This window comes from Aptenodytes forsteri, unplaced genomic scaffold (genome assembly GCF_000699145.1).
Source record: "Aptenodytes forsteri isolate BGI_AS27 unplaced genomic scaffold, ASM69914v1 Scaffold8, whole genome shotgun sequence".
Lineage (NCBI taxonomy): Eukaryota > Metazoa > Chordata > Aves > Sphenisciformes > Spheniscidae > Aptenodytes > Aptenodytes forsteri.
The window spans coordinates 7,718,939-7,735,532 of NW_008796218.1; the positions used below are offsets into that span (position 1 = coordinate 7,718,939).

At 38.9% G+C, this 16,594-nt stretch overlaps 1 protein-coding gene across 1 annotated transcript in view; it reads right to left on the minus strand.

Annotated features, from left to right (window-relative positions):
• Positions 1-16,594, minus strand: part of GALNT18 (polypeptide N-acetylgalactosaminyltransferase 18) — a 255,452-nt gene that overhangs the window by 14,910 nt on the left and 223,948 nt on the right. The window contains exon 11 of the mRNA XM_009288827.2: positions 4,264-4,428. Within this exon, the coding sequence (XP_009287102.1) occupies positions 4,264-4,428 (165 nt within the window). The remainder of the gene's footprint in view (positions 1-4,263; positions 4,429-16,594) is intronic.

Below are 16,594 nucleotides of genomic sequence, written 5' to 3' on the forward strand. Positions count from 1 at the left end.
TGAGAAATCACACTGGAGACTGAGAAACTTCTTAAAAAACCCAAACCAATACACACCCTCCAAAAAACCCTGACTGCAACATTTGGAATGTACTATTTCTTAGTACACAGAACAAACTTCATAGTGTCAGATAGTTCAGAAGAGCATGGTTTTGGCCATAAGCAGTTTCTACTGAAAGATGTCCCAAGGAGTTATCTGTCCAGGTGCAGTGGCCTCCATCATCTCCTGCATCTCAGAGCCCCTTCTCTGTCACACAACAGACCATGTAACGCAATCACTACGGCAGTCCCAAGGACAACAGCTTTACTGAGCACGTGGACAGTGACTGTCATGCACATGTGCTGCTGACCTGATGCTGCCCGCAAGTGTTTGGTTACACTGGGGAGCAAACTGCTGCTGCCAGCACACTGCATGTGCACCTGCTCCTTGCCATAAAGAGCTCACAGGGTGCGAGCAGGATTAATTGTTTAGTACTAAATAAGGGGAACGCAGTGGCAACTGAGGTTAGTTTTTGCTTTCCTAATGGTTCATGATGCCAGAACAGCTTCCTTGGTATCATGTTTAAATTAATATTTTAGTAAAATGCTGACCATTTTACTACCATGTAATTCTGGTAATGCTATCTTCTCTGCCTTGTGTAATTTCTGGTGATTACTTACTATTTTGCTATAAGGTCTAATTTTGTTCTGATTAAATGAAAAAGTGGTGAGACAGACTGAACTAGGTGAACTGTCAAACACCTAGAAGACTTTTCAGTATAAAAGCATTCCCAAAATAAGCATTTCCCTAAGAGAATACTTGACAAACAACCTGAACAATAAAATTCTTGAACACTACCCAGTTGATGGGAGTCTTTTCAGGACTAATTTACATAATTCGACATAATTACAGTTATAAACACTTGAAGAAGCCTTGGAAGGAAGAATGTCACTGAAGCCTACATTTTATTGGGTCTCGTTGCATTTGGCAGCTGTACAAAACTGTGAAGCATGGAAATTTGCTCAGATGGATCCTGATTATACAAACACATAATACAAGCTTTGAATGCTCAATGCAAGTTTGTCCTGTACAGAAAGACACCACAAAGTCTCCCAAGGCCTCTGTCCAGTCAGCCAGCATGGTGTAGAATGAAAACAGTTTGAGGTACGGGTGGTGGTTCCCTCCATATGAATGCCCATTAAACCACTATTTTGTCCACAAGGTAGCGGTGGACATCTGAGTGTCTGCCTCCAGCTGCCTATAATTAAGGTAGCCACATAGCTTAAAAATTTAAAACCAAAGTAAAAGATAAATTTTAAAAAAAGAAATCAAGTTTGATATGTATACACACACACGTGTGCGTGTGTATATATGTGTATACACACACACTTCTAATCAAAGATGCAAATTAACAATTAAATAATTCTGTAATAGATCTACAGAAGCAAGACCACTACCTGAGGATGACCCCTATTTTCTACTTCTGTCATAAGGATTTCTCTCATCGTTACATTTCAACAATGCAAAGGAGGAGGAAAATGTTATCTGAGGAATCCTTTTTCCAAAAAGCTGTAGAGTCTTCTATCAACCAGACTGAAGTCCATGTCCCGCTACAGACCATCATGGTGCCACTCAGAATATAGTGTGTTTTGCAGAAAAATGAGAAAGTTTCCTCATTCAAATTTTAAGATACATGTCTGGAATGCAGGGCAAATACTGATTTTTGTGCTGGTCAGGGAAATCTAGTTCAACTGGTGTATCCTGCTCTGGTTGGAAGTCTTGTTCCCATGCCCTTTCAGAGACAATTCTCTACTTGCACTGCTATATTTTTAATTATCTGTATCATCAGCCATTCTTGTTGAATGGCTAGAGAATCCAGAGAAGTCAAAGTATACTTGCAGCCAAAGGAAGGTGCTCTAATAAGCTATGGCCAGCATCCACATTTTAATTAATATTTCACAAACTTCAGGACTACATAAGCATCAATACTTACAGTCCTGCTTATTTTCAGTAGTTCTGCTCGCTGCACAATATGGAAAATAAATACCAGAGCTTTAAAGACATAATAAAAAAGACTCTCTTCAGATAGACAGCTTCCAGTGTATTCACAGAAACACGTCCTTTCACCAGACTAAATAGGAGTATTTCAAATGGCGTTCATCAGCTGGTCTTGGCAAGCCTTGATTACTCTCATTAGCTTTCTTCTAGCTTACAGAAGATACAAGGGGCTGTGTACCATGCTGTATGTTGAGAAATAATGGCATTTTAATTGCATTGGCTATTAACAAAATCCTTTTTGAACAGCAAGCTTTTAATTATTTCATTTGTCTCTTAATTTATCATAAGGAAACAACTAATTAGCTTTCACTTCTCCTGGGCAGAAGTTTCTTCGTAGAAGACCTAAGTACAGTCCATAGAATCTAGTTTAACAGCTCTGCACCTTCACTGGGAGATTGTATTTGGAACATGGAATGGAAATACAGACAGAAAACAAACCTAAAGTAGTTAAATACCATTTTTGAAGCTTTTAATAGTTAAATTACCAATGCATTCTACTGCTGCCCCCCAAATCAGATCTAACATAATTGGTATTACAAAATAGCAGCAGTATTCTGGAGTAGAAACCATTAATTGTCACCAAAGGGTTGGGTTATACAGAGCAATGACTGACTAGGTGGACAGTACTAAAATGTTACTGAAATACTATTTAAGTAAATATGTTAATTATACTTTTTAAAAAATGGTACCAAAAATCAAGTGCAGAGATGACCACAGTGAGGCCCCCCCTCATGACCAGAGTATTGTTGAGAGAAGACATAATTAAAACTCTGCCCTTGAGGAGTGAGGAGCACAGTGAGGCCCCCCCTCATGACCAGACTATTGTTACAATTTGAGAGAAGACATAATTAAAACTCTGCCCTTGAGGAGACTGAAAGTGAAAGCTGGGATGTCTTTCCAGGTTAGGGATTTAAGGTCTGCTGCTTGAGAGCTACCCTTTAAAAACAAAGATCTGGATTACTTTCAAGTATAAATAGAAATTATGTTCATAGTATGCTTTACTGATTGCTGTCCAAATGCTCTCTGCACTAAGGTAGATGCTAAACTGTATTACCAATGTCCTAAAATATACTGATCATGGCTGTTGAAGTCAAAGAAAAAAACCCCAATGAGGTGGCAGAAAAGATGTTTGCAAACCCACATGGATAATACAGAAAAATTAAATGCAGGAATAAAATTACCTTAATGGTGAGCCTCAGCCCATGGGCTGGAGTACACAACTAGATTTGTAGCTTCAAAACTGCAGAGGAGCAACTGTGACCCATCAAACTTGTACTAGCTATTAAATTTTTCAGAGAAGCTAAATCATGTACTTGTTTTAGAAAGTATTGTAATCTCACTTTATTTATCCTAAGCAACTGACATGTCAGTACCTGACATGGTAAACTTCTAATGTCTTAATTCTTACCTTAGGAAAACCTTACCTTCCTTTGAAAGACCAAATTTGACTATCTTTAGCTTCCAACCATTGGAACCTGTTTTGTCTTCAGGATAACCTATGTCCCTCTGTGGAAAAACTGATACACTTTGAGTCACCTTGCCACTTCCTCTTAGCTAAACTGAACAGAGTGATCTCCATAAGCATTATTACCGCAGAGCGTGTTTTCTAGCCCCAGAACTTTTGTGGCTTCTTTATAGTTCTCCCTTGTGTTTCTAAATCAGTTATGAAGTGTGGACACCAGGCCTGGACTCAGTGTCCCATTAGCATTCTCATCACTGTGAAATCACTTCTCAGCCTTTACTTGCACTTCTTTCTCTCTCTCTCTCTCCCCCCCTCTCTCACACACACACAAAAGCATTAGCCTTTTTAAGTAAGGAACCACAAAAGTAGCTCATGATGAGGCTGTTATCATCAATGACCCACTACCCCCTTTTCTGAGTTGCTACTTCCAAAAAAACCAAAAAGCTTTCTGTTTCTTGTTCTTAATAGGTTACTTTGCATTTGACTCTACCAAAATCACTTTTTTTTTTGATTGAGATAATTCTGTAGCAGTCACTCTGCCGTAGAAACAAATAATTTATTGTGAACTCAGAAAATATAATACAAGTTTTATAACCTCCTGAGGTAGCTGACATTGGGATCAAATGTAAACGTAGCTTCCCAGCTCCGTGCAAAGAAAGCAAGGATAAATCTGGTTCTGTTCTGTTAGTAAACAGATTATTCACACTTCAGATACAGAAACAGAGCTTTTGAACTTTCTGAAATGTCTGCTGAGTAAGAATTACCTGAGTAAACTGCCAGTAAAGCTTCATTCTCTTGGCTTTGGCATAATTGCATTCAATGAGCCTGGGCCTGCTGTTCACATCCACCAGGCATCTGTTGTCATCATCGTCGATAGTGGGACTCAGAACACCCACATGGAGCTGCTGATTGCTTGTGTAATAAACATTCTGCAACAGGAAGCACAAACAAGATTTGTGGCCTCTAGACAGAAGCAGCACTTTTACCAAAAAGCTAATGGCAAAGATAAATATGCTGAATAGCAGTAGGCTGACCCCATAGTGGCTTTTAAATTATTTCCTTTCATGTAGGAGGCAACGCAACATTTTAAAAGTTGTTCTAAATTAACAATTAATTGTTAATTGTTACCAACAAGTAAATGTTGGTTAACTACTTAATAGGAAATACGCAAACAAAACTGACTGTTGTCTCATCATGTGCCTTTTTACTACTGTTTCCTATGGTCATGCACCGTGGGTCTTCAAAGAGCAAGATGTACACCCTCTAGCAGGAAGTGGGGTTAGTTTGAGTATTGCCATCAACTCTGATTAGGCTGTTTCATCTGAGGATAATACCTAACTGGAGAGGTAAGAAAGCAAACAGCAGCACAGCAGTTCAGCAGGAAGGATCTCAATCTTTTATATGACAGAGAGAAAGATAAATGAAGGTTTTCTATAAACAAATGCTAAAAAACAAATTTGAGGCAGCTAATCAGAATCCAGTATATACAATAAAAAGTTATTAGCAGTTGGTGACAGACAGATACATGGCAGGAGAGAGATCAGAATGGCCATGTTTCAGGCTATTTGTTCTCATTTTATTTTGTATATGTCAATACACACAGACACAAGAGACTGGATTTGTCTGCAAATTTTGTCTGCTCTGGATTTGTAGCAAAGGAGTGCCTCAGTGATTACACTTATGACCGAAGGCATGAGACTATTATATTACACAAATTCTCTCCACTCTGTTTGACTAGAAACAGATATGTGGGAGGTTTCTCTAGAAGAAAGAAAAAGTAGGGGAAGGAAGGTGAGCTTGCCAGACAGGGTCGATAATGTGTCCTCTAGAAGATAACAGGTTACATATAAACCCAGAAAGGTAACACAAGACTATGCCAGGATTGTCTGTTTGCTAAGTAGAAGTTAAGTTATTGTGCTAAAATCAGACCTTTTTCTTGAGAGGACCATGAGAAAGATGAAATGGCAACATCATGCTTCAGCAGCCTTATCCAATAAGGGTAGGTGTAAGGCTTTGACAACTCTAGTGGTATCAAGAGTCACAACAGACAAGAGCTGGACAGAAGCACCAAATTAATGTCCTTGTCATCTTACTGTATCCATTCTATATGTCTGTAACAAAAGGGGAACTGGAAATTATGCTGTATATATTTGGGAATCTTTTCTGTTCTTGAAGGTTGATGGTACTATCTCCTGGTATCTGTTCACTGTTGATGTTGTAGCTTGTTTTATATGTGCGTATTCTTATTTGTGAAAACTCTGATAAAATACTAATTGCAAACAGGAGAGAAAGCAGAGAAACAGAACAAACCAGTACTGAGGAGAGATTTGGGAGCTTACTGAAAAAAACGAACTTTGAATGCTGAAATCAGTCAATGCAGGGATTAAATACAGATCAAAACAAATGGTAGCGTTCCTGTGCAAGACTACGTCCTCTGGAACACTTCTGGGGCAGATCCGCAGCAAATGTAAACTGACATAGTTGCATAAAAGTTAATGAAGTTGCTATTAATGGTTTACACTAATCAAAGGTTTGACCCCCTTTGTCAAGTTTAATTCTTTTCACCACACAGAAATGATAGCAGAAATCTGAGCTGGCTGAACCGAGGTGAGTCTAGGTTTTAAGAGTCTGAACAGAGAGAAGTTGAATAGTTCAGTCATGCCCTACAGGAGAAGAGAAGGGTAAATAAAAGGACCCAGCAGAGCACATTTCCAAAATGGTTAGTTATCACTGATTGAAGTAAACTGTAAGAACTGTGAAAGGACTAACAAGAGCACACCCCAACAGACTCCATTCATAAGTTAGATAATTAACATTCCTGCAAACAAAACTGATGCTTTAGAAGAGCAATGAACTTTCTAGGCAGACCAACAGCAACTATTTTAGATATGTTTAAGAACTATCCAGATGCTTTTTTTGGAGAGAGATTGAGATAGTGATATAGCAAGGCAGTAAGATCAAGATGATCTTTAAAGGGGAATGTTAGGACACACTGATTCTACAGATGAACATTTTGTTGCAGCTCGTTTGCCTCTTACCTAAAGTTACTACTAGAGAAATGAGAGGGAAACTGTCAGTTATTTGCATTTTTTACTAATAGGAAGTGATTTGTTAATTCCATTTTTTCAGCACATTGTCACCACAGAAAACGTGGTAGAAGAAAATCAAGGGGGTTTGCATTCTTTTCCTTCTCTTCTTTTTTTTTTTCCCTAAGATACACATCAGTCACTGAAAACAAATGAGCAGGCTTGGCTGTAACTCTGAGAAGTCCACACTATAGCTCAGGGTTGCTTGTGCAAAAAAAGTGGTGTACCTGGAAACCCTCAGGGCTGATCTGAGGGTTCTATTAGCTAAGTCTCCTCAGCCTTTCACAGAGTGGCCTGAAGGCAATCATTTCATCTTCCTGGATAAAGCAAGCCCAATTCATAGTGCAACTCCACCAGCTTTTTTTGATGTCAAATCAGCAATGGTTCAGTCTGAGCATCTTTCTGGGCAGAAGCAGAATGATGGCTCTGGCTGGGGGAATTACCCAATTCTGTTTGTTGCAAAACTCTACAGAAGTAGAACGATCAAATGCAATTATGCTTAATAGAGATAATTAGCAGGTTGTTGCTTATCTTTAGAGAACTCACCCTACCTGCTAACATTGCTTCATTTTCCATTGTGGACCAGTTTAGAAAAAGAGGTGTGAAATCTTGTATTCTCACCTAGTATTGGAAAAGGCACCTTTCGGCTCTTAAGTGGCATGTAAAAATAAGCTCAAACTGAAACAGACTGTGGTACAGCAGCAGTTAGTCCTTCTAACTAGGCTCTTTCAGGATGTTGCTTTGCTTATCCAGTAATATGGATATTATTTAATTATTCTATATATTAATTATTATAAATATTGTAGTATCTTATCCAATAATACCGTATCTTATTTCAGAATTGAAAACATTGCACAACCTGTTAATAATTTGACTACTGTTTTTTTGTAATGGAGGGATCACATCAAAAGCACATACCCTCTACAAATTCTACTTGAGCAGCATGCTAGCGAACAGTGAGGTATCGGTTTGTGTTGCACTTGGCCGGAAAAGTTTTCCTAAAACCTATGGACAGTCCCTGGCTCCTTTCCCCCAACCCAAGAATAAAACAGTCCCTGCAGTGAGACAGCATAATAGTAACTATGTCAGGATTAAGGGAGGACATCCATTTGGTAAGACAGAATTAACTATTGACACTACTGATTAAACTCAAAATGTTCTTCCTAGTCTGAAACCTAAAGCTATTAAACATGAAACCATGGTAAAGCTTCCCTTTAAATAATTTCATATATTAAGAAAAATATTTTAATTGCTTTCACACTATATCTCCCTGTTTCTATTTGATTATTTTAATTTTCCAAAATACTTTTTTGGTTGGGTTTTGGTTTTTTGTGGTATAGTTTTGGGGTTTTTAGTTTAAAGATAGTACACAAATTACCTTTCTGGAGTGGGCAGTAGGAGATTAACCAGCTGAGTTACATGACCTGAATTACCATCTCATAATGTACTTGTTAGGTATGCACATATATGACTTTTTTTATTGATCATATTTTAAATCGACCTGCAGGTAAAATACGATCTTACAGATTAAAACCATGCTCATGTTTTATCATCTTATGTGTAGCCCTATAAAAAAACACTTTGTACTTGTGATTTAAATCAGTTGTTAAACAGATAAATGCCCACAGCAGTACTTCTTCAAGAGGATGCTTTTAACAAGCATCAACAAGTATGCTAGCTGTTTTGCAGTCCACTTCAGCACAAAATGGACAACTGAAGCACTTTCGTTTAAAACACTTCACAAGATACAGGCAAAACACACTTTACCAGCACATCTGTTCCTACAATATTGCAACATCACCATCAACTAACAAGAAGATAGAAATTTTGCAGTAATTCAGGAAAGTAGTTTTTGAACAATCGCTCCAGTACTTTCTTGGAAGTCCAAATGACTGAATATTGAATATTGGACTATTAAGTCATTAGGGTAACTTTGAAAATTTTACTGAGAACTTGGACCTTTCATTTCTGTTGTAACAGCAAATGTCACAGCAGTCCTTCTTCAAGGGACTGGAGACTCAATAGCCAAACATTTGCTTAGTTCCACTGAAGTCAAGACACTCACTGTGTGCTGATTTACAGCATTCATTCAAGGTTCCTTTGCACATTCACTGAATATGCAGCCTCAGCAAAACACAACCACACATTTTCACATCACCATCACATACATACTCCCTGAGGAGCTACCGAATTTCCACAAAAAAAATCTTGCTTGGATGTTGGTACCAAAGCACATGATTAAAAAAAACCAACTCCCTTATTCTGTAACAAAATAAGCCTCCTTACATTTCGTGAGTCTGTTCCAGCCCACAGCACTTTACCATCTATTTCTTTCACCATAACAGTACTGCTGTACAACTATGTCTCCTGGGCAACTGGAAGAGAGCACCTTTGTTCAGGAAATCAGTTAGGTTCGACAAAAGGCACTTACCTTCTCAAAAAGTGAAATTATAAGGAGTCAGCATTACTGTCAGTTAGAAACGCTGTAAAAATGTAGGCAGGATTTGTGATCTGCAAAGTGTCAGAGTCAACATGAGGCCTGAGCCTTAGGCACTTCCACATCTCCTTCAACCACACTCCCACCAGGTGCTTTTCAATGGTGGATGAGTGCCGTTCACGCACTGACAGTCTGGCTCTGGAGGCTGCCACTTGCTGCCTGCTCTCCCTGCCCTCACTACAGGTCCAGCTTCATTCAGTGTCCTCAAGAAACTTCCTCTGGAAGCCTAGGGCTCGCATCAGATTAAAGTGATGCAAAAGAAGTTGTTCAAAACAAAACTTGGTGTTATTTAATCTGAAGGTTTACAGCAAGCAAATTATTAATGTAACAAAAGATTCATACCCGGGTCTGAAGAAAAGCGTATCAGTTGCCTTCAAAGCTTAGGTCTCTGCCACAAGGCTTCGCTTTCAGTCTCTCTTGTGTTCTCGGAGAACAGCCTCTTAACTAATCACCTTCACAACTAATCTTCTTCTGGACTGTAAAAGGTGGGGGTTTTTAATGTCTGCTGAGAAACTTGGCCTGCAAATATCCTTGTGCCTGTAAAACGGCATCTTCCAACTAAAGGACCAATAAATCCATAGCTTTCTTGAATTTATTTTCCTAGAAGTGTCCTATCTAAGGCCATTGCTTCATTTCCTGTTTGCTCCACCTAATAATCTCTCTGATTATTCACATTAAGACAAAATATAAGACAAGCAAACTGAGATTGGTATCACATTAATAAAACTAATAAAATAGTTCCCAAAATCTTCATAAGGTGAAAGAGTGAGATTTAGAATCATAGAATGGTTTGGGGACCTTAAGATCATCTAGTTCCAACCCCCCTGCCATGGGCAGGGACATATTCAACTAGATCGCGTTGCTCAAAGCTGCGTCCAACCTGGCCTTGAACACTTCCAGGGAAGGGGTATCCACAGCTTCTCTGGGCAACCCGTTCCAGTGCCTCACCACCCTCACAGTAAAGAATTTCTTCCTAATAGCTAATCTGAATCTACCCCCTTTCAGTTTAAAACCATTACCCTTCATCCTATCACTGCACTCCCTGATAAAGAATCCCTCTCCATCTTTTCTGTAAGTCCCCTGTAAGTACTAATAAGCTGCAATAAGGTCTCCCCAAAGCCTTCTCTTCTCTAGGCTGAACAACCCCAACTCTCTCAGCCTGTCCTCATGGGGGAGGTGCTCCAGCCCCCTGATCATTTAGTCAAGGCATACTTGTTATTTTTTCTAAACAATTTTTTTTCTTAAGAACAAAATTTATTTGTCCTAAAGAGGCAGCTAAAACATGAAAACACAAATGAGTGGTAGTTGAGAGCTGCGTAGTCTAGGATTCTTCAGAAATCTTCATAATGACTAGGAACTACTAGAGAAAATTTGGTGTCCTAAATATTTTCCCCACCTGCATTTCAGGTGAAATAATTTGCTGTATGTTACTTTTTCTATTTAATATTCTAAGCCTAACTTTTTCTGAAAATTTGCTTGAATATCAGGAAAACTTACAATACAATACTGCAATGAAATCAAAAGCTGTATACAGTACTGCTACTCAGACAAACTCCAGAATAAAGGAGAAGCAGCTTCACCCTTTATTTACCATTGGACCAAGCCATACCCTTGCTCATTTTAGGGGAGTGCAGGGACTCCCCCTCCCTCTTGATGCAATTTCACATAGCAAATCAGCATGGAAGAGAAAAAGGAGAGTTCACGCTTGGCATCACAGTCTCCCCTAAGTCTCAGTTGTTACATTCAGAACAAAGGGTCCTTTTGCCCTTCTATTCCACCTGTCTCCTCCTAGACAAATTCTGCTTTCAGCTGTAATCTTGAAATATCACTTGTACAGCCAGCCATCTAACTGCCGAAGAGTTCATCCTCTGTTAAGCTAGTGCTCACTGGGAAAAAACACGTGCACAGCACGTGCAAGTGCCAGAGGCATAAAGTGGGCATAGCAAAAAGCAGATTTGTGTAAGAATGCTCAAAATCAGAAAAAAAATGAGTTTGTGCTTTATAAAAGTTTACAGCTGAGACGATGCATACTGAATCTAGCAGATACATGTAGCAGATACTTCTTTCCTGATATGAGAGCTCTTCTGACAAGATTTGGCTACCTTTGTTTACACGGGGGGAATCACGCTAGGCACAATGTGCAAAATCCCCAGTTCGTACTTCAGTTCCTTCTTAACAGCAGTGAGGCTCAGCCTAGCCAGATGGAGCAGACCAAAACCCTGGGACAGACTTCACTGGTACAGATCAGCCAGTCAATCAGGGCCTGGCAAACTGAAAGGTGTTACTGTTCTTTCTAGAAGAAAACAACTGGATTGCTGTGGCAGGTTTCTTGTAGGGCTAGAACGATAATTTTGGTGCGATACTCACATCTTATGTGCTGTGTTGCAGTGGTGCAGTACAGAACACATCCTAAATCTGCCATGAGAGCAATGAAGGCCCAGGTAATTCAGCCAACTTTTTTTGCCCAGTGAAAATATTTCAAACACCTACGCAAAATAAAATCTGCACAAAACAACATGACACTGTAGAGTACAAGGGAAGGTAAATGAGCTCTGCTTACTTGGACACAAATACATGGCTTTGTCCTTACAATGATGTGGGGTTTCTATTCATGAGAAGTTTGCCCTAGAAGGTCAGAATGTGATTCCTGTTGCAATTAACACTGAAATTCCGCTGACTTTAAGTGCAATGAGATTTTTGGCTCCAAGTTTATTATTAAACTTTGAAAAGCCACCAGTTGATAAAGACTTCAGAGCTGAAGTGGGTTGCCAGTTGCAGTAAATTATTCATAGGAGCTGGTTTATCATGTAGCAAAAAAGTTACAGTACGATGTTCAACTTAACACAAGATGATTATCTGAAGGATAAATTGCCATCTCCCCACTGGAAGTTTAAAGCAATATACACCAATTTTCAGGCTGAAAGCCATTTGTAATCCTTATGGCAATGTTCCCAGATGAAATCACTCTGGAGACTGGTACATGACTCTGCATTTATAATGAGCAAACTTAATGCTCAGCACCAGCAGTATTTATTTGCTACCCTGCTTTTGGCATAATAACTACGAGGGATAAGAAGCCTGATTCACCACTACTTTATTCCATCTTTGAACCGTATTTTTCTTCAAATGAGTCCATGAGTCATTTATTGTCAGGAGTGATATATTAACATATTAGGTCCAAAGTCTCACAGCAGATTCATACTTGACTACAACTCCAGCTAAAGAGCAGTCTGGTGGATTCCAGTAAATCCAGATTTAGCTAACATTGCTGTTACTTGGCTATTTATATTGCTCCTGACTTTTATTCCAGCATTTCTTGTTACATAAACACATCTGAACGAAAGAACTTTCCAACCCTGATAAGAAACTCTCGACAGAATCCAAGTTCATTATGAATAACACAAACAAATACATCACTAAGATAAAAATCAAGTGTTTTCCCATTTACTATTCATGTAGGAAGTGACAGGAGAGAGAGGCTGTGCTGTCCTGTAGCCACAATCAGCAGCATCGCTGCATCTTGCGCTGGCCTGAAAGACTTACTGCTGAAGAAGTACAAGCATAAGAACACAGGCTGAGAATTACAGAAAGTTACCCCTAAGCCATAGGTCAACCTTTAGAAGATTCATGTTGTTTTTCTGAGGTAGGTTTTCAGCTGGTGCAGCCTGATGATACAACTTTAAAACAATTATAACCATATGTTATCCGTGTTGAGGATCTATTCACTATGAAACTTGTCTTACTGATGAGCTGACAAACAGCTAGTATACCAAGCGTAGCAACACCATAATTTAGACTTAAATTGTAAAGCATGTAAGAAGGAAACTACTATTTCACTTCAGTGTTGAGATTTGTATCTACTGAATTAACTCACCAGCATACTGATTATCTGACCTACTTGCTCTTCTTCATGCCTGTGCACTAATTAACTTCTGAACTCTAAGCGACAATCAATATTTGATAGCAATAAAGCCAAGGTGCTCAGAAACTTTAAATAATATAGTGTGACGCTATAAATACAGGCTTAAAAACACAAAAATGTTAACATTATTTTAATAGAAAACAGACAGGAACTCAATACCTGACTTTTTAATTTAAATTCATGAACCTATATTGCAGTGGAATACCTAATTCTGCTGTTGCCTACTTTGGTATTCTGCTTTGGTTTTATTTAAAACAAGAAAAAAAAATCCTCTTACTTAAGCTCCACTTTTTAAATTGAATAGAACCGTCAATCGTTGTTTTTATATATGCTTTCAGTACTTACTTCCATAGTTTTCCTAATGCTGGTAACTACAGAATTAACAAGACCTGGATAAATTAAAATTTTACTTGATTCACTTCCTAAAGCTTCTCTTGGTTTTGCTCTTATCTCTGCACAAGATCTCTACAACTCTTCCACGGGGAAAAAAAATAAAAGGCAGTAAAAAAAAAAAATCAGAACCATTCTAGCATAGACAACTGTGTCCTTTTTTAAAAAAGCATGCTGTCTTACGGCTCCTGTGACTTTGTCTTATCTGAATTTTCCTTTTCCCTCTCCCACCAATCCCTCTTTACCCATCACAGTTTTCTTTGTGGATTCCTACAGAATCCCTTGTCTTTCTTACCTTGTTTTCTTCTTCTTCAACACATACTTACCTGCAAACAAATTCAGCCATCATCCCCATATGCTCATGCACTGGTCCATACTTTACACCAGAGTTGACTCCTTCTGGCCAAATTAAAATCTGAGCTAGTTCATTGCCATCTGTGTATAAGCATTTGGTAGCTTGGCATCAACAGGTTTAAAAGCAGATTTTTTACCTTTTCACAGCAACACCCAAGTGCTTCACATTACTATGGGCATAGTCACATGCAGGTAATCATGCGTTTATACATTCTAGCAGACAACTGTGTCCTTTTTTAAAAAAGCATGCTGTCTTACGGCTCCTGTGACTTTGTCTTATCTGAATTTTCCTTTTCCCTCTCCCACCAATCCCTCTTTACCCATCACAGTTTTCTTTGTGGATTCCTACAGAATCCCTTGTCTTTCTTACCTTGTTTTCTTCTTCTTCAACACATACTTACCTGCAAACAAATTCAGCCATCATCCCCATATGCTCATGCACTGGTCCATACTTTACACCAGAGTTGACTCCTTCTGGCCAAATTAAAATCTGAGCTAGTTCATTGCCATCTGTGTATAAGCATTTGGTAGCTTGGCATCAACAGGTTTAAAAGCAGATTTTTTACCTTTTCACAGCAACACCCAAGTGCTTCACATTACTATGGGCATAGTCACATGCAGGTAATCATGCGTTTATATAATGCACATCATCAAATCTTGTTATACAGCCTTTTTTTTTTTCCTGCAAAACATCTCTAAAATACAGCTTTTCCACTCAAAGCTGACCCTTGCTGGCTTCCCTCACTGATGTCAACACTCATGCCCTCTTCAAATCCATCCTGAATGCTTCTGAAAACTTGGTTTTCAGGTTGCCTTTCAGGAAGGCAATATCCTTCCACTTGTACTGTTTTCCATGCTGCACGAACTGCTTGTCTTCATTTTCAAAGCCCTTCTCAACCCCTCCTCTTTTTACTTATCAGCCTGGCAAGTATCAATAGGTTATCTTCCAACTCCTAATTAGATCAGGATGCTAGCCTTCACTGGTCACATTTTTCAAGCTAATATTCCTGGAAGCTAGGAGAAGTAATGCTGGCATCTTCCAAGGAACTTACCTTCCTCTGCACATTCCACAGAATTTCCGTTTTGCCCAGATGTCTCAAAAAAAACCCCAACCCACAATAATTTTGGTGATGTACCAAAAGTATTATCCAAGAATGCTATGTCAGTATCTCACAGCATTCCCTTCTCCTCTCTGCCACAATCTCCTGTTCCTAATATTCTATTTGTAGACTTTAGCTCTTCAAGTCAAGGGCGTACTTTTTATTATGAGGCTGTAGAGCACTTCATATAATAGATTGCTGGGTCATTATTGGGATGCCTAGAACTACAATAATAAGCATAACTATTAAAAAATGTAGTGCCAGGGATGAGTCAGGTAGCTTACCACTTCTCAGAAAAAATGCCTATGTTTTTCCTAGTGGTAGAACCTTCTGAATGTTTGTTAAAATAAATTGTGTTATTTCTACTATTACTACCTTTTTCTAAACTGAATTTGATAAAATTTTTTGTCTGCAACTAAGTCGCCAAGTCAGGCAAATTACAAGCAAGTGCCACACCTTCTTAATTAAGATACTCTACTAACATCTTGATCTCAAGGGTTTGGGAGTTCTTTTTGTTTTTTGTTGTTTTGTTTTTTTTTTAATCCAGTCCTGTCGTCTTTAATCCTGTATGGTAGTGAGCAATGACTATGGATACAGAGGTCCTTAATTCCTCTTGGCTTCTACAAGTGCTGTGAACTTTTGGCATTTTGTGAAGGGGACAAAGTAAGATAGTTACATGTACAACTTCAAGAAGAATTCCCAGCTCCCTACAGATATTACTTAACCCCTATGCCTACTGGCTCTCCTGGCTCCATTGAAAGCAATCACAAATCTGTTTCTAATTTCAGATGAGCCAGATCTCGCCCATTCTTCTTAGGATCATGAATACATTTGACTTAAGGTTTCCAGAGGTACCACATGGACGCCAACATATGCAAGTACGAGAACAACTGTCTCAAAATTACTTTTTTTGGTGCTGAAGACAATACAGACATTAAAACGTCTACATGAAAGTGAGGCATTATGTACAGAAAAGGAAAATAAAAAGGCAACACATTTCAACCTAAGCTGGTTAGTGAAAGTCTGATTATCTTTTATTTGTTTGTTTGTTTAGGCTACCAGCAGGGATGTACTTATTTTTCCCCACAAAAAAAAAACACCCACAAGAGTTCATCGGTCAAACTTAAGTTTATAAAGTGACCTTCTTGCAAGCACCTTTGAGAGAAGAACAAACTGAAATGCAAAAGCAACTGTTCTTAATGTCTTAAAAAGTCTCAGCAAATGTAGTAGTTTTTAGTCTGCTTCTACAACATGCAAAGGAGTAAATCCCATAGCATGAAGAATGAATGGGGCTTGATTCATTCACAACAAACCTAAAATAAGTCTGACCTAATTCCACTGAAATCAAATGAACTGTCAGGATTCAAGAGAGTCTCCCCCCCCTCTCTTCCTTTGCGTGATAAAGTTTATAGATGATATATAACAAGCAGCATCAATACACTGACTTAAATATGCTGATTTTAGTCTACAAAGGCTGCAGTCAGAACACAAGTGGAACATCTTGTCAAGACTGAGGTAAACCTGAAACCTAAAGATCCTGTAGGATTCAAAGAATGTAAAACAGCGAAAGGTGCTTCATACCTAGGCTTGCCAATGTGACGCCCATCTACAAGAAGGGGCGGAAGGAGGATCCGGGGAACTACAGGCCCGTCAGCCTGACCTCGGTGCCGGGGAAGATTATGGAGTGGTTCATCTTGAGGGCGCTCACAAGGCATGTGTGGGACAACCAGGGGATCAGGCCCAGCC